Here is a 24,393-nt window from a genome sequence, read left to right on the forward strand (position 1 = left end):
CGGGACGCGATTGGCCGGAGGGAGCCGAACTTCTTCCGGAAGTAGCCGAGCTTTGAGGTCTCGCTCTCCGACCGGACCCGAGCGCTGGGCCTTGTTCTCCGGATCCGCCGAAGGTGTTCCGGAAGGAGGCGAACCCCGAGGCGGGCAGGGCAAGCCTTCGCGGCGGCCCGCAAAGTCCAACGTCTAGTGGGGCTCGGCGAGGGCGGGAGAGCTGGAGCCTGGCTCCGGTCCGGCGGGAGCCGAGCTCGTTCCGGAAGAAGCCGAGCGGACCGGCTACGGCCTCGGCGTCCCGGGCGTGAGGCGATAGAGGCGGTGGCGACAGCGCGGGCCGGGATGAACCGCGACGGCTGAGGCGGCGGAGGTGCCGGCTGCGCGAGCCAGACAGAGACTTCTGCGAAGCGCCAGCCCCACGCTCAGGGCTTCGCTTCGAGCCCTGCCCCCGCGAGCCTCCCGGACCCCTTTGTGCGGCCGGAGGCGGCGGCGGGAACGGCCATGGCGGCCAACATGTACCGAGTGGGGGGTAAGTACCGGGCGTAGGGGCTGCGGGGCCCGGGGCGAGAGAGGTCGGGGGCCGGGACCGGAGAGGCTTGGCGCCCGGCGGCACGGGGAGTCGCGTCTGGGGCGGCGTGGTCCGGAGCGCGGACCGGAACCGGAACCGGTCGCACGGGGAGCGAGGGCGCGGGGACCGCGACGCGGCGGGTCACCGAGACTGCCGGAGAGACTTCGGGCGGCCCGACGGCACTCGCAGGGCTGCGCCTGGCGCCGCCGGGGTCGCGGGGTGGGCTTGGGAAAGTGGTTCCGAAGGAGCTGACAGGGCAGGCTAGGGGGCGCGAAGGGCCGGGGCGACCGCTTTGCCATCTGCGGGGGAGCAGCCGGGAGGCTTCCTCTCCCCAGGCGTTATTGTGCGCCTGGGTTCGCAAAGGTGGGGGCCCTGCGCTGGAGTGAACAATTGTTCGCTTGGCCGACACCGGGTGCAACTCCATCGCTGAGTTGCGGCGCCTGCTGGGGAACCCCCTGCTTCTGGGCTCCTCCTTAAGGCTCACTTTTGGGTGGTTAGGGGTGGCGGGTGGGGCACCCCTCCCTTACGTTCTGTTAGTCTCTCCACTTCCACATTTCAGCGACTTCTCTGCCTAGACCCTTTTCTCCTTTGGGTCCACTCAGGCCTCCTTTTCGTTCCTCCTACTCTCGTGCTCGGCTCTCCCATCCGCTCCTCTGATCTTCCCGGTTCTTCCCCACCCCCTCCTACAGATTACGTCTATTTTGAGAACTCCTCCAGCAATCCTTACCTGGTGAGAAGGATTGAAGAGCTCAACAAGGTGAGTGGAGCAGAGTCTTCTGGGCTCTCCCCCCCCCCCCCCCCCCCCCCGCCCAGTCCCTCCCCTGGTCTCTTTCTTCTGAGGTCTCTAACTTCAGGTGAATGAGAGAGGGAGGGAAAGAGGAAGAGAGCAGGAGAACATGAAGCCTGTTCTAAGTATTCATTCATATTCATTCATTCATTTGTTCATCCCATGCATTCAGGAAAGGCTCTTGACACCTTAGAGGAATCTTGACTGTTCTATAAAGGGATTTGGAAGTCTGTCCTTAAATGCAAACGTCTTGATTCATAATTTCTTGGGTTTTTCTTATATCCTTCAGAAACCTGTTTGATGTTAGTCTTGTCTTTCTGCAGTTCTACTTTCAAATGACTAGTTTTCACAGTGTTTTTTTTTTTTATTTTGTTTTGTTTTCTCTCTCTCCTTAGACGGCAAATGGAAATGTGGAGGCAAAGGTTGTGTGCCTTTTCCGGCGAAGGGACATTTCTGGTAGCCTCAACAGCCTGGCTGATAGTAATGCCAGTGAGTGTCTTTGTACCCCCGTCTCCCCCTGCCCATGATCTGAAACCTGGGCATGTCCGTGCAGGTGTTTCTCTTGGTATCATGCTCAAGGCAGGGGTGTGAGTTTGGGGGTGGGAAATGCCTGGTCTGCAGAGGGAGGCCTGTTTTTACACGTTGGGTTGGAAGCAGTGTGGAGAAACCATGACATGAAAAGTGAGAATTTGGCTGGTGTGTATTTGTGTGTGTGTTTGTGTGAGTGGGGTATGTAAAAGAGGTGGTAATGTTTAAAAGGGGGATGGAGAAGAGCTCTAATTTGGAGAAGCAACACTCTTGGGGACAGTTTTGGTTGTGTTGGGACAATGGGTGGTGACTGCGAAGGTCAAGGTGAACAGGAAGAGATTGTACTTAAAAGCTTGCATAACAGGGAAGTAGAGGGTTTTGTGATCAAGGGGGTAAGGCTATATTGATGGGAGAGAATAGGAAGCCCAGAAGGTTTTTTTTTAAGAACTTTTTCTCACCCATCCTGGCCTCTCTTCTCCATTTTACATCTTTCGTTTTTTTTTTTTTTTTTTTTTTTTGGCCCTATCCGCTTTCTCTTTACGCTTTTGTTTTTTCTTGTTAAATTCATGTCTTTCAATTCCCCTTAGTTTTTTTTTTCCTTTCCTGTTTTGGCTTTCTTTCCCCTTTCTCTTATTCTTCCTTTCTAAATCATTTTGCTTACTTTTGGCGGCTTTGGGTGTTGGGCATGAAAGGGTTAATGAGCTGAGCCTACCAAGTTCTCCGGCCCTCTGGGGTTTCCAGTCCCATCTGGCAGGGGCTGACCTTGGCCTTGTCCAATCAGAAAGGGTGTGGGGGGTGTGGTCCCCCTTGCCTTCGCACAGGGTTTCCGGAGTGCTCAGAAGAGGGGTGGAGCCTACTACTGCACACCCCTGCCCCCCCTTTCTCCCTGAGGTTGGGAACAATGCACCAATGAGCCTGGGCCTGTGGCTCTTCTGCTCCCTCCCTGTTTGGTTGGCACCCAGCCAACTTAACCCTTTCCACCAAGGTTTCAGAGCAAGTTACAGCTCCTTGGGGAGGAAGGTGTTGGCACTGGCTTGAGAGGTACTGTCCTTGAAAGCCCCACAAATTATTATTAGCCAGGTTGAAAACAAGGGATAGTTAGGGTTGCATGTGACCTTTAAGAGCAAAGTCTTCTGAAATTTGCAAAGAACTGGTAAACACACCTTGTGTGGTGTATTTATTTATTTCTGTGTTTATTTTTAATTGGATTTCTGGAGCCTAGGCAAGTTTAGCATGAAAGAGACAAGTGTGATATTCTTGCTGGGCCTGGTGTGGTCAGATATAGGCTGTATGAGTGGTGTCTGGGCATTGGCACCTGGGCTTGGGATGTATTCCTCTGGCATCCTTGTACCCTCTGTAGCTCTTTCCTAAGAGCATTCATTAATGATGGAGACTTGGGAGCATCAGTAACTGGGAGAAGGCTGGGAGGGAAAGCTCGTGTGGTAAGGTCGTGGAAGGCAGGTGCCTAGGGAATGTGGGAAAAGCAAGTAAGATAGGAAATATTTTCCTTGGGTTAGGGTTTCTATGGTGGCTTCTTTATGAATTAGTTTCTGACTTGGTCTCTTCCTCCTTCATGTCCCAGGGGAGTTTGAGGAGGAATCAAAGCAGCCAGGGGTGTCGGAACAGCAGCGACATCAACTGAAGCACCGCGAGCTTTTTCTTTCTCGGCAGTTTGAATCGCTACCAGCCACCCACATAAGGTATAGGACAGTCAGGGCTACTTATTTAGGAGTTGGAGAGGAGGGGCTAGCGTGTTGGAGATGCTGAGCAGAGGAAATGAGCTCACCAAGGGTTTTCTGACTTCTCTCCTGAAGGGGGAAATGCAGTGTGACCCTCTTGAATGAGACAGATGTCTTGAGCCAGTACCTGGAAAAGGAGGTGAGAAAGAGGTGGGAGAAGAGGGAGGGGGGTGGGTATTGCCCCAGAAGGCAAGAGGAGAAGTCAGACTGTGGTGAGGTCCAGGTTGACAGGCTGCCTGTCCTAGGGACTCCGGATATAGCCCACCGCCCCCGCCTGTGAGGACTGCTGCCCTGCTTACCTTCTGTCTTCCCTTCTCCAGGACTGCTTTTTTTATTCGCTGGTGTTTGACCCTGTGCAGAAGACACTTCTAGCTGATCAGGGAGAGATCCGAGTTGGTTGCAAATACCAAGCTGAGATCCCAGATCGCCTGGCAGAGGGTATGCCCCAGAACAGAGTTGTCTACCATCATAGTTCCTGAATGGTGTGCCCTGGCGCTGTGTGGTGCACTTTGCACAGCTCTGTGCTGTGTCCCTGACAGAACGGGACCTTAGGAACCTGAAAGGGGCAAACGGGCACATTGGGAAGAGAAGTCTGAGAGTTGAGGTGGCTGATAGGATCCAAGGAGGAAACAGGTGTCATTGTGAGTGTCAAGACACCTCTTATTCTCCCCGGTGATGCCATTTCCTCACTCCCCAGGAGAATCTGATAATCGGAACCAGCAGAAGATGGAGATGAAAGTCTGGGATCCAGACAACCCTCTCACAGACCGGCAGATTGATCAGTTTCTCGTGGTGGCCCGGTGAGGGGTGGGTGGATGGGGAAGATGGGCTGGGAAGGGGGTTGTAGACATGGTTCCGAGTCACTTTCTTAGAGACGGACTAGATTTGTTTGGGGCCCAGGTGGTGCCCTTGTTTTGCTCATCTGGCCTAGTTCCTCAGCCCACTCTCGCGTTCGTCTTTCCCTCTTGACTCCTCGCTCTCTCCCTTAGGGCTGTGGGGACCTTTGCGAGAGCCCTAGATTGCAGCAGCTCCATTCGGCAGCCGAGCCTGCACATGAGTGCAGCTGCTGCCTCCCGAGATATCACCCTGGTGAGCAGCAGCTGGCGGGTAGCTGGGTGGGCCGAGCTTTGTGGGGACCTGCGGAGGGGAGGGTGTCTCTGAGGGAGCAGCAGGGGGTGGGGGGCCAAGGCTTTCGGGGCGTCGTCGTCATTGTTTCCCACCTTTCTGTAGTTTCACGCCATGGATACACTGCAAAGGAACGGCTATGACCTGGCTAAGGCCATGTCGACCCTGGTGCCCCAGGGGGGCCCGGTGCTGTGTCGGGACGAGATGGAAGAATGGTCAGCTTCAGAGGCCATGCTGTTTGAGGAGGCCCTGGAGAAGTACGGGAAGGATTTCAATGACATTCGCCAGGACTTTGTAAGCGGAGGAGACAAGGAGGAGAGGTGGAAGAGGTGAGGGAACCAGGCGCTAGGGCCGGATACCAGCTCACCCTTGTTCCCTCTGCCTCCTCAGCTCCCCTGGAAGTCACTGGCCAGCATAGTCCAGTTTTATTACATGTGGAAAACCACAGACCGCTACATTCAGCAGGTAAGGTTGGGGTTGGGGGGCTGGACCAGAGGCCTTCTGCTCGCCTCTGCCTCTGGAGTTGATGACATCTTCTCTGCTGAGATGCTCTTATTCTTTTGTTCTTTTTCTTTTTCCTGCAGAAAAGATTGAAAGCTGCTGAAGCAGATAGCAAACTAAAACAAGTCTATATCCCCACCTAGTAAGTGTGATGGGTAAGAGGGGCTGGCATGTTTCCCTTCTCTTCCCCTGACCTGCGCCTGAGTGATTAGGGGTGGGCAGGAGACGGGGTCAAATTACTATAGAGACAAAGTGGAAATGGAATCTTTTCCTTGACCAGTTTCTGGTTTCTCTCTCCTTGTTGCCCCCATTAGCACCAAACCAAATCCTAACCAGATCATCTCTGTGGGCTCAAAACCTGGCATGAATGGGGCTGGATTCCAGAAGGGCCTGACTTGTGAGAGTTGCCACAGTGAGTTCTAGGCGGGAATAGGGATGCTGGGGTGAGTGGGCCGTTTTCTCTGACCCGGGAACCTGAGTGGCTCAAGTGGCACTTACCCCTGGCCATTCCCTCCTCTCCATGCTCCTGCAGCCACACAGTCTGCCCAGTGGTATGCCTGGGGCCCACCCAACATGCAGTGCCGCCTCTGTGCTTCCTGTTGGATCTACTGGAAGAAATACGGGGGACTGAAGACCCCAACCCAGCTTGAGGGGGCTGCTCGGGGCACCACAGTAAGGACGGATGGGGGACAGGTGGGAGAAAACCATAAGCTTATCAATGTGAGCTTTGGGCAAAGGCCAGAACGCCCAGCTCCAGTAAGGTGATGCTTTGGTTGGGGTGGGGGTGGATGGTACTTGCTAGTGGTTGGGGAGCCAGGTAGGTTGGCACAACCGCAAAGTGATCCGGCAGGAATAAAAGGCCCTCTGCAGAGAATAGAAGGGAGCCTGGGTGTCAGTCTGTGTTTTCTCCTTTTTCTATGTCCTTCTTCCAGGAGCCACACTCGAGAGGTCATTTGTCCAGACCTGAAGCCCAAAGTCTCTCTCCCTATACGACTAGCGCCAACCGGGCCAAGCTGCTGGCCAAGAACAGGCAAACATTCCTGCTCCAGACCACGAAGCTGACCCGTCTTGCCAGACGCATGTGCAGGGACCTGTTACAGCCGAGGAGGGCTGCCCGACGACCCTATGCCCCTATCAATGCCAATGCCATCAAGGCAGAGTGTAAGGGCAGCTTCAGGGTTTGTTCTGGCCGGAGGGCGTTCCTCTGGATATTTACTGACAGTAGGAATAGTGGCCCATAAGGATTTGTTGGGAACTTGGACACAGTTCCTGGCCCCAGAAGAGGCCTGAATAGTGAAGTCCCTTCAAAAGCTTTTGTCTTTGTTCTCCAGGCTCCATTCGACTTCCTAAGGCCGCCAAGACTCCACTGAAGATTCACCCTCTGGTGCGACTTCCCCTGGCAACTATTGTGAAAGATTTGGGTAAGGGATGGGGAACTGGACTGCGGTACAGGTGGTATAGGATGGGGAGGCTCTTAGGGTGGTGGCTGCCTTTCAGTCCTTTTATTATCAAGACCTATCTCTTCCCCTACGGCATATGGAGGTTCCCAGACTAGGGGTCTAATCAGAGCTATAGCTGCCGGCCGATGCCGCAGCCACAGCAACGCGGGATCCGAGCTGCGTCTGCGACCCACACCACAGCTCACGGCAACGCCGGATCCTTAACCTACTGAGCAAGGCCAGGGATCGAACCTATGTCCTCATGGATGTTAGTCGGGCTCTTTACTGCTGAGCCACAATGAGAACTCCTGAAGTGTTTTTTTTTTTTTTTTCATGGAGTTTCCTGGCGGGTCACTGGCATTGTCACTGCTGTGGCTCTGGTCACTGCTTTGGCTTGGGTTTGATACCTGTATTGAGAATTTCTTTTTTTTTTTTTTTTTTTTTTTTTTGTTGTTGTTGTTGTTGTTGCTATTTCTTGGGCCACTCCCACGGCATATGGAGGTTCCCAGGCTAGGGGTTGAATCGGAGCTGTAGCCACCGGCCTACACCAGAGCCACAGCAACGCGGGATCCGAGCCGCGTCTGCGACCTACACCACAGCCCACGGCAACGCTGGATCGTTAACCCACTGAGCAAGGGCAGGGACCGAACCCGCAACCTCATGGTTCCTAGTCGGATTCGTTAACCACTGCGCCACGACGGGAACTCCCTGTATTGAGAATTTCTAAATGCCATGGGTGCATCCAAAAAAAAAAAAGTTTTTATCATAAGCTATTCAGTAAACTGTGCACTGATTGATAAGATCACACTCATGTTTGACTTTTGAAATGCTGGTAATCGCTTGCCAGCCCCCTCCCCCATCACTCCTTTTAGGAATGCCCAGGGAAGATGCATAGAAAAGAGGGAGTGTGAAAGTTCTCTCAGGTTTCCTTTATTTATCTATTTGTTTTTCCCTGACAGTGGCCCAGGCACCTCTGAAACCAAAAACACCTCGGGGTACCAAGACACCAATCAATAGGAACCAGCTGACCCAGAATCGGGGGCTGGGGAGCATTATGGTGAAACGGGCCTATGAGACTGTGAGTTGACAGACTGGAGTGGGTCACGTTGAGTTAGATGGGTGTTTATTTCTGATGGGCGTCTGAGAGTCCCCCTTCTCATTACGCTGCCCTACCCTTTTCCAGATGGCAGGAGTCCCCTTCTCTGCCAATGGAAGGCCTCTGGCTTCAGGGATTCGCTCAAGCTCACAGCCAGCAACCAAGCGTCAGAAACTAAACCCAGCTGACGCCCCCAATCCTGTGGTGTTTGTGGCCACAAAAGACACCAGGTGGGGAGCCCAGCATGGGAGGGGCTGAGAGGTTGACCACCCAGCCTGGTGGGTGTGGGAAATAGGAGTATCTGAGCAAGACCAACTCCAGGGAGACCCTGGCTGCAGGGTGGCCGTGCTAGGAAGGAAGGGGCTGGAGATGGGGGATTGCAGTGTGGAATGTGGGGTTTCAGCCTGAAGGTCTTTGCCTTCTCCCTTGTCCCCCTTTCCTTCCTGACCAGAGCCCTGCGGAAGGCTCTGACCCACCTGGAGATGCGGCGAGCTGCCCGCCGGCCCAACTTGCCTCTGAAGGTGAAGCCACCGCTGATTACAGTGCGGGCTCCAGTCTCTCTTCCTCCATCCGCACATCCTGCCAGCACCAATGAGCCCATTGTCCTGGAAGACTGAGCATCTGTGGGGCAGGGAGGAGGGCTGAAAGCTAGAGGGTGGGTGCACCGGGCACCTAGCCTCCCTTCCCTCTAGTGTCAAAGGGAATGAGGAGTGCGGGAGGGAGGGAGCAAGTGAGTGTGTCCTTGGAGGGGATGGGCGCCCTCTGGTGTTACTACTTGGAGGCTTGTCCCCTTCCGGTGCTTCTCCATGCCTGGTGATGGAGGGCAAACTGCAGGAACTTGGCCCATTGTGGGAACCTAGCCTGTTTTGGGGGTAGGGCCCACAGTTGTCTTGGATAGTTTTTGGGGGGAGGGTTTTTTAATTTTTTAAAAATTTTGCCTCCCTTTGTGAAAGGGGATGGGAGAGGGGAAGAGTAAGCAGATATCAGGTGGTATCTGGTTGGGGGAGGGGGGCGTGCACTGCCATTACTGCCATGTCTATCTTTTTTTTCTCCTTTTTTCTAACTGGGGGTTCCTCTTCCTGTCCGGTGTCCGGACTTTCCCAATCGGAGTTTGAGGCCCCTAAGCTGGTATCAACCCCAGCCTATGCTCGCTCTTTCCTTCCCTCTCCTTGCCCCCTCTGCCTTTTGTACGCCAATTCTCAGAAATAAAGATCTTTTGTCCGTTTTTTTAACCTCGGATTCTGTAATTGGTTCTTATAGTAACAAATAAAAAGCTGTTTTCTTCAGCTCCTCCTGGCTCAGCTATTCTCTGCTGTGTGTGTGTGTGTGTGTGTGTGTGTGTGTGTGTGTGTGTGTGTGGTATCTTTGGGAAAATAAAGGACAAAGGACAATAGAGGAGGTATAGATGGGGGCTTGCCTGGGGTAGAGCTTTATGAGATACACAGCCTGGGACAGGTGGCCTGTTCCATCTTGCTTTCCTGTGGGACCCACACTGCTCCCCAGCTCTCTGTGGTACTGGAGCCAGAGTATCATCTTGGCTGAGATTCACTCAAACCCGTTGAGATGAGCTGGTTCTCAGAATGACTGGTGGCTTCCATAGGAGTGTGAGTGTGTGAAGGTGCTTCTTTATTTCCCAACTTTTAAACTCCTCTCTCCCTTTTACTTGGGGAATTCTGGGAGTTGCGAGGTTGGAGCAAGATGTAGTCCACCTCGGGGGGTGATGTAGGGTCATACCACCTAATGCTGGTGTATTCGCACAGACTGCTGTTGCAAGATCTCCAAGGCCAGCAACTGCTTTGATATTGGGGTCCACTCTAGTGCCATTTCCTCCCTTTTTAGGTTTGGGAGACAGATGAGACGCCTGAGCTAGTCCCGACAGGAGGAGCACCTCAGGAGAGAGAACAACAAATTAAATCTATTGTGTGCTCCTTGAGCACTTTCTTTAGAGATGAGAAACAACCTCAGCATTTGTGACTTGCTCAAGGCTAAAGACCTGGAGATGTTTACCTTAGGTCCTCTTTACACAGTCCAAAGTTGTGGGTTGGTCAACAACAGCAAGAGTTGCCTAGCCCAGTTGAGAGGCCCCTCCATCTCGTCCCTGTCCCAAGGGTGTCCCCAGCTCCCTTACTCTCCCTGGCCTGAGCAGCACCTCCGGAGTTTGGGAGGAATTGACCACTGTAACAGTCTGGGGGAGGCCAGCACCCTCCAATGTCTTTACTCAGTTGCCACCGTAGTAGTTTCTGCCGCATGCCTTGAAGTGGGCCGGTGGCTCTGACGCCTGATGAATACACTCCATGCAGCCCGCTGTCGCGGAATAAAGGCCATCTGGCTGTGGCCCCCCTGAAGTCCAAAAGGTGTCCGGTGTGGTTAGGGCTCCCGGCCAGGGCTGGGAAGCCGTCGCAGAACACACTTTCTGGGAGAAGACCGACAGCAGAGGAAAAGAGTAACAGCCCGAGGAGGTTGAGAGCTTAGGGACAGCCAGGGTATCCTGGAGATGAAGGATCCGCCTTTATTCACCAGGTAAATAGGGGGTTGCGGATACAGTCTCGTGGTCTCTACTGCCTCTCGAAGGGAGGGTACAGCCTGCCCACCACCACACAGCAAGGAAACTGCCGGCTGTCAAGGATCGGACCCCGCAAGAAACTGCGCCAACCTTTGCGGCTGCTTTCTGAGTATTCAGGATCTTTGGGCCAATCAACGCCTGATCAGCTCAGAGCACACCAATCGGCTTACCGCGTGCAGTTACGCATCGTAGACGATTTCCCTAAAGCGGGCCGAAACTTAACTCAGGCTGGAAACGGAACCTGAGTGGAAAGCGCTCGGGTTTCGGAGGAGTGTGCCACGGGATTGGCCGGGGCTACGTCACTTCCTATCGGACGGGCGGAAGTCGCTTCCGAGCGCGTTGCAATTTGTAGGAGTGAGTTCCGGTCGTGACCGAAGTGGCTGCATTTTGTTAGTTCCAGAGAGTGGCGATGGCTGCGGTGGATTCTGATGTCGAACCGCTGCCTCGTGGGGGTTTCCGCTGCCGCCTCTGCCACGTCGTTACAGCCAACCGTAAGCGGTGGCTAGTAAGGGGGGGTGGTCGTGGACTTCAGTCTCTGGGTCCTGGCGAAAGTTAGGGTTATAGGTCATGATTTTTGCCAAATTGATTGGTAGGATCTCACCTCGGTTTTCACGCCGCAGTCAAGGGGTTACAGAGTGGAGAAGGGTCCCACTACCTGACCCCTCAACTTCCCTGTATGCGAAATCTCCACGACGGAAATTTCGTTATTTTGTTCATTCTTTAACTGTCATTTATTGGACACCCCCTTTGTGCCAGGTGCTCCGCTGTGCTCTAGGGCGGGAAAAGGGGACATAGAGATGAAGGAGCTCACTCTCTAGAGATGGAGACAATTTCAGTGCTCTATAGATGTGTTTGGAAGGCTGCGGGCTCACAGACATGGCAGTAATTAAGTGAGGGAGTTTTCCAAAGGCAGAGATGGGTGCAGTAGCCTGGTATGAATGGAACGTGGGTTTGGAAAAGGAGACAAGGTGCTTTTTATGACAGCGCAAGGGGCTCAATGAAGTCTCAGATTCCACTTGTGAGGTGGAATCATAATCTCCCCTAAACGTGAGCTTCCATTCATCTTTTTCTTTGTGAATGGCGCTACCACTGCCCAGGAGGGCAAGTCAGAAATCCAGGATAGTCTTCCTGAATTTCAAATATACATCGCTGACATCAAGCAGCTAATTCCAAATGTAATAAAAGTAAAAATAGCAGCTAAGTTTTCCCCCATTCACCATGTACCAGACTCTTGGCCAAGTGCTACATATGAATAATATCTATGTGATAGGTACTTTTATCTCCATTTTATATCTGAGGAGTACGCACAGCAAGGTTAAGCAACTTGCCCAAGATCTCAGAGGTGGGATTCAATTTTGGGTAGTGTGGCTTCTGATCCTGCTCTTGTAATCTCTATACTATACCCAGAAATGATAAATGAGAAATAGTCTGGGAAGTTCCTATGGCTCTGGTTAATGAATCTGACTAGCATCCATGAGGACGCAGGTTTGATCTCTGCCCTTGCTCAGTGGGTGAAGGATTTGGCATTGGCATGACCTGTGATGGAGGTCGAAGATACGGCTGGGATCCTGTGTGGCTGTGGCTGTGGCATAGGCCAGCAGCTACAGTTCTGATGTGACCCCCGAGCCTGGAAACCCATATGACGCAGGTGCGGCCCTAAAAAGCAAAAAAAAAAAAAACAAAAAACAAAAAAAACCGAAAAGAAATAGTCTAGAGTTCTGATTTATTTAGTTCTTCTAAATATGATCTGGGTAAGTTACCTGTTAATTTCCAATTTCTTTTTGGCTGCTCCTGCAAGTATCTGGAAGTTCCTAGGCCAGGGATGGAATTTGGATTGCATCTGAGACCTATGCCACAACTGTCTGATCCTTAACGTCCTGAGCCACAGCAGGAACTCCTCTTTTTCCCCCTACCTGTTAATTTCTTTACAATGTGCAGGTGTTGCTCTACCTATCACTTATAGATGGTTTAAAAAATACTTTAATAATTTGCTTTTTTTAGGGAGTTCCTGTTGTGGCACAGCAGAAACGAATCCGGCTAGTATCCGTGAGGATGTGGATTCGATCCCTGGCCTCACTCAGTGATCCTGTGTTGCCATGAGCTGCGGTGTAGGTCGCAGATGTGGCTAGGATCTGGTGTTGCTGTGGCTGTAGTATAGTCCGGCAACTGTAGCTCTGATTCAGCCCCTAGCCTGGGAACTTCCATATGCAGTGGGTGCAGCCCTAAAAGGCAAAAAAAAAAAAAAAAGAAAGAAAGAAAAATTTGCTTTTTTTAATAGCTAAAGTTTCTTTTTCTGTTTTAGGAATTTTTTTTTTTTTTTCTTTTTGCCATTTCTTGGGCCGCTCCTGCAGCATATGGAGTTTCCCAGGCTAGGGGTCTAATCGGAGCTGTAGCTGCCAGCCTATGCCGGAGCCGCAGCAACACGGGATCCGAGCCAAGTCTGCAACCTACACCACAGCTCATGGCAACGCCAGATCGTTAACCCACTGAGCAAGGGCAGGAACCGAACCGGCAACCTCATGGTTTCTAGTCGGATTTGTTAACCACTGCGCCACGATGGGAACTCCTGTTTTAGGAAATTTTATTGGAGTATACTTGACTTATAATGTTGTATTAGTTTGAGATGTATAGCAAAGTCAGTTATACATATACATATACCCTTTTTTTTGCCATATAGGTTAAACCTATTATTGATTAGGTTTCTCTGTGCTATATAGTAGGTCCTTGTTAATTATCTGGATTTTTTTTTTTTTTTTTTTTTTTTGCCTTTTTGCCTTTTCATGAGCCTCTCCCGCGGTATATGGAGGTTCCCAGGCTAGGGGTCTAATCAGAGCTGCAGCCGCCGGCCTACGCCAGAGCCACAAGCAACGTGGGATCTGAGCTGCATCTGCGACCCACACCACAGCTCACGGCAACGCCGGATCCTTAACCCACTGAGCAAGGCCAGGGACCGAACCCGCAATCTCATGGTTCCTAGTCGGATTCATTAACCACTGCGCCACGACGGGAACTCCATTTATCTGTTTTATATACAGTGGTGTGTATATGTTATTCCCATCTTCCTAATTTATCCTCCCCCCTCCCAGGAAATACTTTAGTGTACAGCTGTTCTCCTGGGAACCACTTAGAATGCACTCCATATACAAATGGACAAGAGAGGAAGCTGCAGAGTTCCCATTGTGGCTCAGCAGGTTAAGAACCTGACTAGTATCCATGAGGATGTGAGTTCAATTTCTGGTCTCACTCAGTGGGTTAAGGATCAGGCATTGCTGCAAACTGCAGCATGTGGACCGTGGCTTGGATCTGGTGTTGCTGTGGCTGTGGTGTAGGCCAGCAGCTGCACCTCTGATTCAACCCATAGCCCAGGAACTTCCATATGCTGCAGATGTGACCATTAAAGAGAGAGAGAGCGAGGAAGCTGAAAGGAGCCAGGACATTGTTGTTCAAAGGCCATACTTTCTGTGGCTTGGAAGAAGCAGTAGGACCTAAGTGTGTAGAGAACAAAGTCGGGAGCCATTCAGATATTTTTGTCTCATGCTTGTCTTTACAGGACCCAGCCTAGATGCCCACCTGGGAGGCCGGAAGCACAGGCACCTGGTAGAAATGCGAGCTGCCCGGAAGGCCCAGGGACTTCGAAGTGTGTTTGTCAGTGGCTTTTCCCGGGATGTGGATTCTACCCAGCTCTCTGAATACTTCCAGGCATTTGGACCTGTGGCCAGTGTTGTCATGGACAAGGATAAGGTAGAGCAAATGGCTCTGAGGGTAAAGCATAAGTCAGGTGTTTTTTGTATTTTTTTTTTTTTTTTTTGTCTTTTCCTAGGGCCGCATCAGCAGCATACAGAGGTTCCCAGGCTAGGGGTCTAATCGGAGCTGAAGCCGTGATCCTATACCACAGCCACAGCAATGCCAGATCTGTGCCGTGTCTGCGACCTACACCACAGCTCATGGCAACACCGGATCCTTAGCCCACTGAGCGAGACCAGGAATGGAACCGGCAACCTCTTGGTTCCTAGTTGGATTGTTTCTGCTGTGCCACTACGGGTGCTCCTGTTTTAGGAGTCTTATGAGGCTTGGAAATAGCTTACATGAATTGCATGGTTTATAATGAGCCCACAGTAAGTGGTGTCTCAATCTGGGGACACTGGCATTGAGAGGACAGAAATGGCTGGAACACAGGCTTTTGAATCTGCTAATCCTGTCCTCCCTGGCGCCTTCTGTGCAGTTCTTGGGAGAAATAAGTACACACAGACAAGGCCAGGCAAAGAGAGACACCTGATTTCTAGCTGGGGCTTTGGCTGCAAACTTGGTGCTGCACTGCAGTCAGATGAGCTGTGTGCTTCCTCAGTCAGAAGATTGGCCAGAGCAGGTTCTTTGTGCTGTTTGGTATAGGTAGAAGTGAGGATACAAGAGGCACCCCCTTTTCCCTTTTTTTACCCCCCTTTTATTTTCAGCTGAGATGATTTACAAAGCATAAAATCCCCTTGTGGTTCAGTGGGTAAAGAACCTGACTAGTGTCCATGAAGATGTGGGTTCCATCTCTGGCCTTGCTCAGTGGGTTAAGGATCTGATGTTGCCACAAGCTGCGGCGTAGGTCGTGGATTTGGCTTGGATCCCGATTTGCTACAGCTGCAGTGTTTTTGACCCCTACCTTGGGAACTTCCTTATCCCAAAGATGCAGCCCTAAAAAGAAGTAAAAATATAGGCGTTCCCATCGTGGCACAGTGGAGACGAATCCGACTAGGAACCATGAGGTTGCTGGTTCAATCCCTGGCCTCGCTCAGCAGGTCAAGGATCTGGTGTTGCTATGAGCTGTGGTGTACATTGCAGATGCAGCTTGGATCCCGTGTTGCTGTGGCTCTGGTGTAGGCGGGCGGCTACAGCTCTGATTCGACCCCTAGCCTGGGAACCTCCACATGCTGCGGGAGCGGCCCTAGAAAAGGCAAAAAGAAAATAATAGTAATAATAATAATAATAAAAAATGGGAGTTCCGTGGAGGCATAGCATGTTAAAGATCCGGCATTGTCACTGGCATGGCTCAGGTCACTGCTGTGGTGTGGTTTTGATCCCTGGCCTGGGAATTTCCACATGCTGTGGGTGGGGCCAAAAAATATAATAATCGTTTTTATTGAGGTTAACATTGGTTTATAACATTATATGGTACTATGTGTACAACATTATATTTCTATTTCTGTATATTCTATAGCATGGGCACCACCCAAAATTTTTCTTTCTTTCTTTTTTTTTTTTTTTTTTTGTCTTTTTGCTATTTCTTTGGTCCGCTCCTGCGGCATATGGAGGTTCCCAGGCTAGGGGTCGAATCGGAGCTGTAGCCACTGGCCTACGCCAGAGCCACAGCAACGTGGGGTCCGAGCCGCGTCTGCAACCTACACCACAGCTCACGGCAACGCCGGATCCTTAAACCCACTGAGCAAGGCCCGGGAGCGAACCCACAACCTCATGGTTCCTAGTTGGATTCGTTAACCACTGCGCCACGAAGGGATCTCCTTGTTTTCTTTAGATCAATACCCAGGAGTGGAGTTGCTGGATTGAATGGGAGTTTTATTTTTAATTTTTTGTGGACTCTCCATACTGTTTTCCATAGTGGCTCTGCCATTTTGTATTCTCAATAGCGCATGGGGGTTCCCTTTTCTCCACATCCTTACCAACACCTCTTTTTTGCCTTTTTGATAATAGCCGTTCTGATAGGCATTAGGTAATATCTGAGTGTAGGTTTTTTGGGAGGAGCCTTGCCTGCTGCATGCAGAAGTTCCTGGGCCAGGGATTGAACCTGAGCCACAGCTGTGACAGCAGCGAGTCCTTAACTGCGAGGCTACCAGAGAATTCCCTCATTGTAGTTTTGTTAAGAGTGTTAATTCTCCTGGGAGTTCCCTCCGTGACTCAGTGGTTAGTGAACCTGACTAGCATCCATGAGGACGTGGGTTCCATCCCTGGCCTTGCTCAGTGGGCCCTAAAAAAAGACAAAAGACAAAAAAAACCCCCCAAAACCAGGAGTGTTAATTCTTCCAATCCATGAGCATAGAATGTCTTTCTACTCTTTGTCTTCTTCAGTCTCTTCGAACAGTGTCTTATAGTTTTCAGTGTGTAGGTCTCTTACCTCTTTGGTTAAACTTATTCCTAAGTATTTTATTCTTTTTGTTGTGATTGTAAATGGGATAGTTTCTTAATTTCTCTTTCTACTGGCTCATTATTAGCATATAGAAACACAACAGATTTTTTTTTTTTTCCTGGCCACCTCACAACATGTGGCAGTTCCTGGGCCACGGAATGAACCTGTGTCATAGCAGTGACCTGAGCTGCTGCAGTGACAATGCCAGATCTTTAACTCACTGCACCACAGCAGGAACTCCTATCATTTTACCTTAAAAAAAAATGTGGAGTTCCTTTCGTGGCTCAGTGGTTAATGAATCCGACTAGGAACCATGAGGTTGTGCGTTCGATCCCTGACCCAGCACAGTGGGTTAAGGATCCACCATTGCTGCAGATGTGGCTTAGGTTGAAATTGCAGCTCCGATCTGATCCCTGGCCTGAGAACTCCAAATGCCACAGGGCAGCCAAAAAAAGAAAAAAATTTTAAAGTGAAAAAACTGGAGTTCCTGTCGTGGTGCAGTGGTTAACGAATCCGACTAGGAACCATGAGGTTGTGGGTTCAATCCCTGGCCTTGCTCAGTGGGTTAAGGATCCGGCATTGCCGTGAGCTGTGGCATAGGTTGCAGACTCGGCTTGGATCCCGTGTTGCTGTGGCTCTGGTGTAGGCTGGTGGCTACAGCTCTGATTCGACCCCTAGCCTGGGAACCTCCATATGCCGTGGGAGTGGCCCAAGAAATGGCAAAAAGAACCCCCCCCCAAAAAAAAACTGAAAAAACTTAAAATTAAAAAATGTTACTGTCATGAAAAACAGAAAAAGGTGGAAGAACTGTTCTAGATTAAATAAGACAAAAAAGACAACAGTCCATTATCAGAGTAGCTAGACAAAACTGAAGTATAGACCACAGTTTAATGTCTTATAGGAGTTCCCACCATGGTGCAGCGGAAACGAATCTGACTAGGAACTATGAAGCTGAAGGTTCGATCCCTGGCCTCGCTTAGTGGGTTAAAGGATCCGGCATTGCCGTGAGCTGCGGTGTAGGTCGCAGATGCGGCTTGGATCCTGCGTTGCTATGGCTCTGGTGTAGTCTGGTGGCTACAGCTCTGATTCGACCCCTAGCCTGGGAACCTCCATATGCTGTGGGTGGGTCCCTAGAAAAGACAAAAAAGAGACAAAAAAAAGGAAAACCAATTAATATCATTACACTCAATCAAATTATAGCAATATTGCTGTCACATTCCTAAACGGTAACTTCATCAAAGATGGGGTTTGTGTGTTTATGTTTATGCCTAACAGTGATCATTATGTGGCCTCTCAAAAGAGTCTAATTAAAGCAGGAAAAGTAAGGGGGTGAGTCATAGTATAAGCACTGAAATGTCCGTGGGAAGAGTGGGGTTTGATGAAATAGGTAAGACCAGGATTTCAGAGGCAGACGTGGGTCGGAATAAAATATATGGAATTAGAAGGAGGGAGATAGTTGTTTTTCTAACTCTGTCCCCTGATGTTATGGAAACAGCAAACAGTTATTCCCAGTTTATATGGTGGTCCCCATTTTAAAGATTCTCACCCACTGTCTGATCATGCGTTTGGCGACTTGGTTCCAAAGCCATCATCTCTGTCTCTGTTGTGGTTTGACAGGGAGTGTTTGCCATCGTGGAGATGGGGGACATAGATGCCCGGGAAGCTGTCCTGTCACAGCCCCAGCACAGCCTGAGAGGACAGCGCCTGCGGGTCCGGCCACGAGAGCAGAAAGAGTTCCAGAGCCCAGCCTCCAGGTCCCCTAAAGGAGCCGCCCCGGACAGCCACCAGCTGGCCAGAGCACTAGCCGAGGCCCCAGACGTGGGGGCACAAATGGTGAAGCTCGTGGGGCTGAGGGAGCTGTCCGAGGCTGAGCGGCAGCTTCGGAGCCTTGTGGTGGCCCTGATGCAGGAGGTCTTCACAGAGTTCTTCCCTGGTGAGCGGCCTTCCTCAGCGTGTCGGAGCCCTCCCGGTCCTTCCTCCCCGAGGCCTGCATCCCCAGTCCTCCCTCGGCCAGCGGCCGGCGGTGCTCACGTGCTGGCTTTCCCATCTTCGTGCCCCATTATCTTCTGCCACCGCCTACTCCCTGCAGTGGCTCTTGACCTTTATTCTCTGCTCGGCACCCAGGCTGTGTGGTCCATCCTTTTGGCTCTTCTGTAAACAGCTTTGACGTCCATGGCTGTGATCTTGACCTCTTCCTGGATCTGGGGGACTTGGAAGAGCCCCAGGTACGTGCCTGTGGAGGCAGGTGTGAAGAGTCAGTGGGGATGGTCGTGGACTCTGGGCAAGCACTTTACCTCCCCTGTCTCGATCTTCATCTGGAAAAGGAGGATATAGGGCCTGCCTGAGAGGGTTATCATAACTGGGGAAATGTGAGTGGGGGTGGGTCTGGGATAGGATAGAATGGATTAGCATGGCATAGATGGCATTTGTTACAGGAAAAAGCCAGATTGCAAAATGGCATGCGTGATATCTTGTGGGGAGGAGGGGGGGTGTATATAAAAGGACATACAATAAGGGGTTATGTTTTTGCTTATTTGTATTTTCTAACATGTACAGATTCTGCCTTAGGTGTAGGAAAGGGTTATTATTATTATTATTTTGTCTTTTTAGGGCTGCACCCATGGCATACAGAGGTTCCCAGGCTAGGGGTTGACTTGGAGCTGTAGCTGCCGGCCTACACCACAGCCACAGCAATGTTAGCCACACCACAGCTCACGGCAATGCCGGATCCTTAACCCACTGAGCGAGGCCAGGGATCGAACCTTCAGCCTCATGGTTCCTAGTCGGATTTGTTTCCACTGCACCGTGGTGGGGACTCCTATAAGACTTTAAACTGCAGTCCATACTTCAGTTTTGTCTAGCTGCCCTGATAATGGACTGTTGTCTTTTTTGTCTTATTTAATCTAGAACAGTTCTTCCTCCTTTTTCTGTTTTTCATGACAGTAGCATTTTTTCATTTTAAGTTTTTTCACTTTAAAATTTTTTTACTTTTGGCTGCCCTGTGGCATTTGGAGTTCTCAGGCCAGGGATCAGATCCGAGCTGCAATTTCAACCTAAGCAACAGCTGTGGCAACGGTGGATCCTTAACCCCCTGTGCTGGGCCAGGGATCAAATCCGTATCCCAGTGCTCCTAAGATGCCATCGAACCCATTGCGCCACAGCGGGAACTCTGACAGTAACATTTTCGTAGGATGTAGACTGTTTATTTTATAGCATTAAAAGGTTAGTTTAGGAGTTCCCGTCGTGGCGCAGTGGTTAACGAATCCGACTAGGAACCATGAGGTTGCGGGTTCGGTCCCTGCCCTTGCTCAGTGGGTTAACGATCTGGCGTTGCCGTGAGCTGTGGTGTAGGTCGCAGACGCGGCTCGGATCCCGCGTTGCTGTGGCTGTGGCGTACGCCAGTGGCTACAGCTCCAATTCAACCCCTAGCCTGGGAACCTCCATATGCCGTGGGAGCGGCCCAAGAAATAGCAACAACAGCAACAACAACAACAACAGACAAAGAGACAAAAGACAAAAAAAAAAAAAAAAAAAGGTTAGTTTAGGAGTTCCCTTTGTGGCTCAGATGAAATGAGCCCAACTAGTAATATGAGGATGTGGGTTCGATCCCTGGCCTTGTTCAGTGGGTTAAGGATCTGGAGTTTCCGAAAACTGTGGTGTAGGTCTGTAGGTCGCAGACGTTGCTTGGATCCAGTGTTGCTGTTGCTGTGGCTGCAGCTCCAATTGGACCCCTAGCCTGGGCACTTCCATATGCTGCAAGTATGTCCCTAAAAAGCAAAAAAAAAAAGCTTAATTTTAAAAAAGGGTTGGGAGGATTAAATGAGTTAATATTTTGAAAGCCTTTAGGGTAGGGCCTGGCATATAATAAGCAGTAATAGATACAGCTTAGGGTTGGAATGTTCCCTGGTTAGGGAGAGGCAGTCACTCAGCTCATTTCTATCCACAGCCAGCGCCAAAGGCTCCAGAATCTCCATCCTTGGACTCGGCTCTTGCATCCCCAGTGGATCCTCAAGCCCTGGCCTGCACCCCAGCCTCTCCTCTAGACTCACAGCCTCCAGCTTCCCCCCAAGACTCAGAAGCCCTGGACTTTGACATCCCTTCCTCCTCCCTGGCACCCCGGACTCCGGACTCTGCCTTGGCCTCTGAGACCCTTGCCTCTCCCCAGTCCCTGCCTCCAGCCTCACCGCTGCAGGAGGACCGGGGAGAGGGGGACCTGGGGAAGGCCGTGGAGCTGGCACAGGCCCTGAAGGGGGAGAAAGCGGAAGGGGGAGCCATGCTGGATCTGGTGGGATCCATTCTTCGGGGCTGTGTCCCTGGAGTGTACCGAGTCCAAACTGTGCCCTCTGCCCGGCGCCCCGTGGTCAAGTTCTGCCATCGGCCTTCAGGTCTCCACGGTGACGTCTCCCTCAGTAACCGGTACCTTTGTTTAGGGGGCAGGGGGGAGGCCAGCTGGGCACTTGGGTGGGTGCGGAGGGCGCCCTGCACCTGCTGAGCCTTGAGCTTGTCCTTGTTTGGTCCCGTCTCTCTGATGCTCATCTCATGTCTGGCTTTTATATCAAGGTTTGGAAAGTGTGTTTCTTGGGATACTTTAAGAGTCCCATGGTTGAGTTAGTTTAGGAAATGCTAAGTTAAACACAAACAGGCTTCTTCCTTCCCGCCCTCTCCCCTGCTCTCCTTCCTCCCTTTCTCCCTCCCATCCCGTCGTTGTTCCTTGCATAGTAAAGGCTCTGATCAGTCTTGAAATAACACGCTCTGTGAATGTCCAAGACGTTTGTAGGATGTAGTATTTCCCAGACACTTTTTTTTTTTTGTCTTTTTGCCATTTTCTTGGGCCGCTCTTGCAGCATATGGAGGTTCCCAGGCTAGGGGTCGAATTGGAGCTGCAGCCGCCAGCCTACGCCAGAGCCACAGCAACATGGGATCCGAGCCGCGTCTGTGACCCACACCACAGCTCACGGCAACGCCGGATCCTTAACCTGCTGAGCGAGGCCAGGGATCGAACCCGCAACCTCATGGTTCCTAGTCGGATTTGTTAACCACTGCACCACGACGGGAACTCCTCCCAGACACTTTTCATGTTCTTTTGTACACACTCTCTCTGGACTGGGAACCCTCTTTTGGCCTTCTTCCAGCTGCCCCGTTACCCAAGTCTGGAATGGGAGCTGGGGGTGACAGGCTTCTGAGCTCTAACCCCCCGTCTCCCCTCTGTCCCAGGCTGGCTCTGCACAACTCCCGCTTCTTGAGTCTCTGCTCGGAGCTGGATGGGCGAGTGCGGCCCCTCGTGTATACTGTGCGCTGCTGGGCTCAGGGCCGAGGGCTGTCAGGTGAGCATGAATCAGGAGGCTTGGGGCTGTGTTGGGGGCAAGGCAAAGGCAGGGATTCAGGGAGAGAGGGGAGCCAGAGGTGTGGGAATCGGGATGGAGAAAACTGCCAAGAAGGGGATCAGAAACACCTCTAATCTAACCGGAATTATTGTTCACCCAGGGAGTGGCCCACTTCTCAGTAACTATGCCCTGACCTTGCTCGTGATCTATTTCCTTCAGACCAGGGACCCTCCAGTGTTGCCCACTGTTTCCCAGCTCACCCAGAAAGCAGGTACAGCAGCCCCGCCTCCTCCACCCGCTCTGTCTCTTTAGCTTCATCTCCCGCTCTCTCTCTTTTTTTGGGGGGGGGGCGCCATGCCTGTGGCATGTGGAAGTTCATGGGCCAGGGATCAAACCTGAGCCCCAGCAGAGACAATGCCAGATCCTAATCCACTGCACCACAAGGGAGCTCCTCTCTTCATCTCACCGAGACACACGAAGCTTCCCTGGGCTTGAGCTCTCTGCTTTCACCCCCGTCTCCACCCTCCTCCCCCTCAATCTTGCGGCCTCCAGGCTGACCCTCACCTTTTTTACGTTCATAGGTGAGGGTGAACAGGTGGAAGTTGATGGCTGGGACTGTAGTTTCCCCAGGGACGCCTCGAGACTGGAGCCCAGCACCAATAAGGAGCCCCTGAGTGAGTTTGGGGCGCCTGGGAGAGGACTAGGAAATGATGTTGGTGGCACGGTTACTGTGTGCTGGGCCTGGTTCTCCCAGCAACCTTGTGGGGTAGCTCACTCCTCCCAAAGGACCGGAGGCAGCTGGAGAAGGGTCTCAGGGCGAGGCAGGGAAGGAGGTGGCGCCACTTTACAGATGATGAAGCCATGCCTTGGAGTAATTAAGTGGCTGTCCAAGGTTACACTGCTAGCACGGGGAGGGAGGTTTGACCTCCTGTTTATAGGAATCAGAGGAACCCCTTGGGAGGGAAAAAGTAAGTCCACTCCAGGGGTGGTTCTGGTGCCGGGCTGATCTCCGTTCTGGCCTCTAAGTGACCCTTTTCCCTGGTCTTCCTCCTCCTCCTCCAGGTTCCCTGCTGGCCCAGTTCTTCTCCTGCGTCTCTTGCTGGGATCTTCGTGGCTCACTGCTGTCCCTGCGGGAGGGTCAGGCACTGCCTGTGGCAGGGGGCCTGCCCTCTAATCTCTGGGAGGGTCTGCGCCTCGGTCCCATGAATCTCCAGGACCCCTTTGACTTGAGTCACAATGTGGCAGCCAATGTGACCAGCCGGGTGGCTGGGCGGCTACAGAACTGCTGCCGAGCGGCAGCCAATTATTGCCGGAGCCTCCAGTACCAGCGCCGTTCCTCCCGGGGTCGGGACTGGGGGCTGCTCCCCCTTGTGCAGCCCAGCTCGCCTAGCTCCCTGCTGTCTGCAACACCCATCCCTTTACCCCCCGCTCCCTTCACCCAGCTCACTGCCGCCCTGGTCCAGGTGTTAAGGGAGGCATTGGGGTGCCATATAGAACAGGGAACCAAGAGGCTGCGGTCAGAGGGAGGTGAAACGGGGGAGTCTCCCCAGGGAGGGACAAGCAAAAGACTGAAAGTAGATGGGCAGAGAAAAAGCTGTGCAGCGGGGCAGGAGGAGCAGCAGGGCTGTGCGGGGGATCACAGTGAAGACGGGGTAGAAGAAATGGTCGTAGAGGTTGGAGAGTCGGTGCAGGACTGGGCCATGCGGAGCCCAGGGCAGCCGGCGGAGCTTCCCCGGACGACCGGAAAGCATCTGGCCCCTGGGGAAGAGGTGCAGACGGTGGCGCCGGCAGAGCAGGGGCCCAAAGGACCGGAGGCAGCTGGAGAAGGGTCTCAGGGCGAGGCAGGGAAGGAGGTGGCGCCCTCCTCAGTGAGCTGGCGCTGTGCCTTGTGGCACCGAGTGTGGCAGGGGAGGCGGCGTGCCCGAAGACGCTTGCAGCAGCAAACCAAGGAAGGAGGTGGAGCTGGTGCTGGCACAGGAGCAGAATGGCTGGCCACTGAGGCTCGGGTAACCCGGGAGCTGAGAGGACCGAGCGGTACTGAACAGAGGCCAGAGGCTGAGCCGCTCCTGACCTTCGTGGCCTCGGCCTCAGAGGCCCACCAGACTCTCACTGTGACCCCGCTCCAGGATCCTCACGGCCTGTTCCCTGATCTCCATCATTTCTTACAGGTTTTCCTCCCTCAAGCACTTAGACATCTCCTCAAGTGAAGAGGGGGCCTGAAGGGCAATAAAGCTGCTAGTTTAATAAATGCTACGGTCTTCTGTAATTTCCTCCCGCCAATACTCCTTCCACCCAAACTTTACCTCTCAGAGGTACCTTCTCCTGCCACCCTAGACTCGTAGGTCTCTCAACCTGTTTCCTTCATACCACTTATCACAACTTAGAGGGTGTGCCCAGGATGAGTATGTGTCTGGCACCTTGAGCCCACTCAGTAGAGTTCTTGAAAGATGGAGTATTGGGTGGGTGGCTTGAGCAGTGCCCGGAAGAAAGTGTTACCTTGCTGCCCAGATTTATGAATGGTGCCAGGGTTTGAAATAACTGGTTCAGAGTTCTCCATCCATTCTCTCACTTTTCAGAAGAATTCATCTACTTCTTTTTTTTTTTT

At 52.1% G+C, this 24,393-nt stretch overlaps 2 protein-coding genes across 10 annotated transcripts; both read left to right on the top strand.

Moving 5' to 3' along the window:
• Positions 1-120: 120 nt before the first annotated feature.
• On the top strand, positions 121-9,060 carry MTA2 (metastasis associated 1 family member 2). 2 transcript variants are annotated; one of them, XM_003122622.6, is made up of 18 exons: positions 121-520; positions 1,249-1,316; positions 1,742-1,835; positions 3,457-3,574; positions 3,689-3,752; positions 3,934-4,051; positions 4,311-4,413; positions 4,603-4,702; positions 4,844-5,032; positions 5,129-5,203; positions 5,323-5,381; positions 5,554-5,651; positions 5,772-5,911; positions 6,172-6,400; positions 6,571-6,660; positions 7,638-7,756; positions 7,862-8,004; positions 8,226-9,060. In XM_003122622.6, the coding sequence occupies exons 1-18, from the start codon at positions 493-495 to the stop codon at positions 8,389-8,391; spliced, it is 2,001 nt and encodes a 666-aa protein (XP_003122670.3). In that variant the 5' UTR covers positions 121-492; the 3' UTR covers positions 8,392-9,060. The 2 variants fall into 2 exon arrangements, with proteins under 2 accessions (XP_003122670.3, XP_084866990.1); XM_085010864.1 differs by lacking the exons at positions 7,638-7,756; positions 7,862-8,004; positions 8,226-9,060 and adding an exon at positions 7,193-7,434 and having other exon boundaries at positions 6,571-6,796.
• Positions 9,061-10,685: 1,625 nt separating this feature from the next.
• Positions 10,686-24,036, top strand: TUT1 (terminal uridylyl transferase 1, U6 snRNA-specific). Of its 8 annotated transcripts, none has more exons than XR_014836881.1 (10): positions 10,686-10,828; positions 11,745-11,985; positions 13,888-14,078; positions 18,082-18,397; positions 18,589-18,689; positions 20,411-20,880; positions 21,679-21,788; positions 22,008-22,059; positions 22,370-22,462; positions 22,851-24,036. XR_014836881.1 is itself a non-coding variant. In XM_085010860.1 (10 exons), the coding sequence occupies exons 3-10, from the start codon at positions 13,941-13,943 to the stop codon at positions 23,993-23,995; spliced, it is 2,484 nt and encodes an 827-aa protein (XP_084866986.1). In that variant the 5' UTR covers positions 10,686-10,828; positions 11,745-11,985; positions 13,888-13,940; the 3' UTR covers positions 23,996-24,036. The 8 variants fall into 8 exon arrangements, 4 of the variants coding, with proteins under 4 accessions (XP_084866986.1, XP_084866987.1, XP_005660853.3 ...); XR_014836882.1 differs by having other exon boundaries at positions 11,846-11,985; XM_085010860.1 differs by having other exon boundaries at positions 21,949-22,059.
• The last annotated feature ends 357 nt before the right edge of the window (positions 24,037-24,393 follow it).

Source organism: Sus scrofa, chromosome 2 (assembly GCF_054392235.1).
Source record: "Sus scrofa isolate SSC_HxYL_T2T_F1_AM1 chromosome 2, Sscrofa_HxYL_maternal_Yorkshire_Landrace_v2.0, whole genome shotgun sequence".
Taxonomy (NCBI): domain Eukaryota; kingdom Metazoa; phylum Chordata; class Mammalia; order Artiodactyla; family Suidae; genus Sus; species Sus scrofa.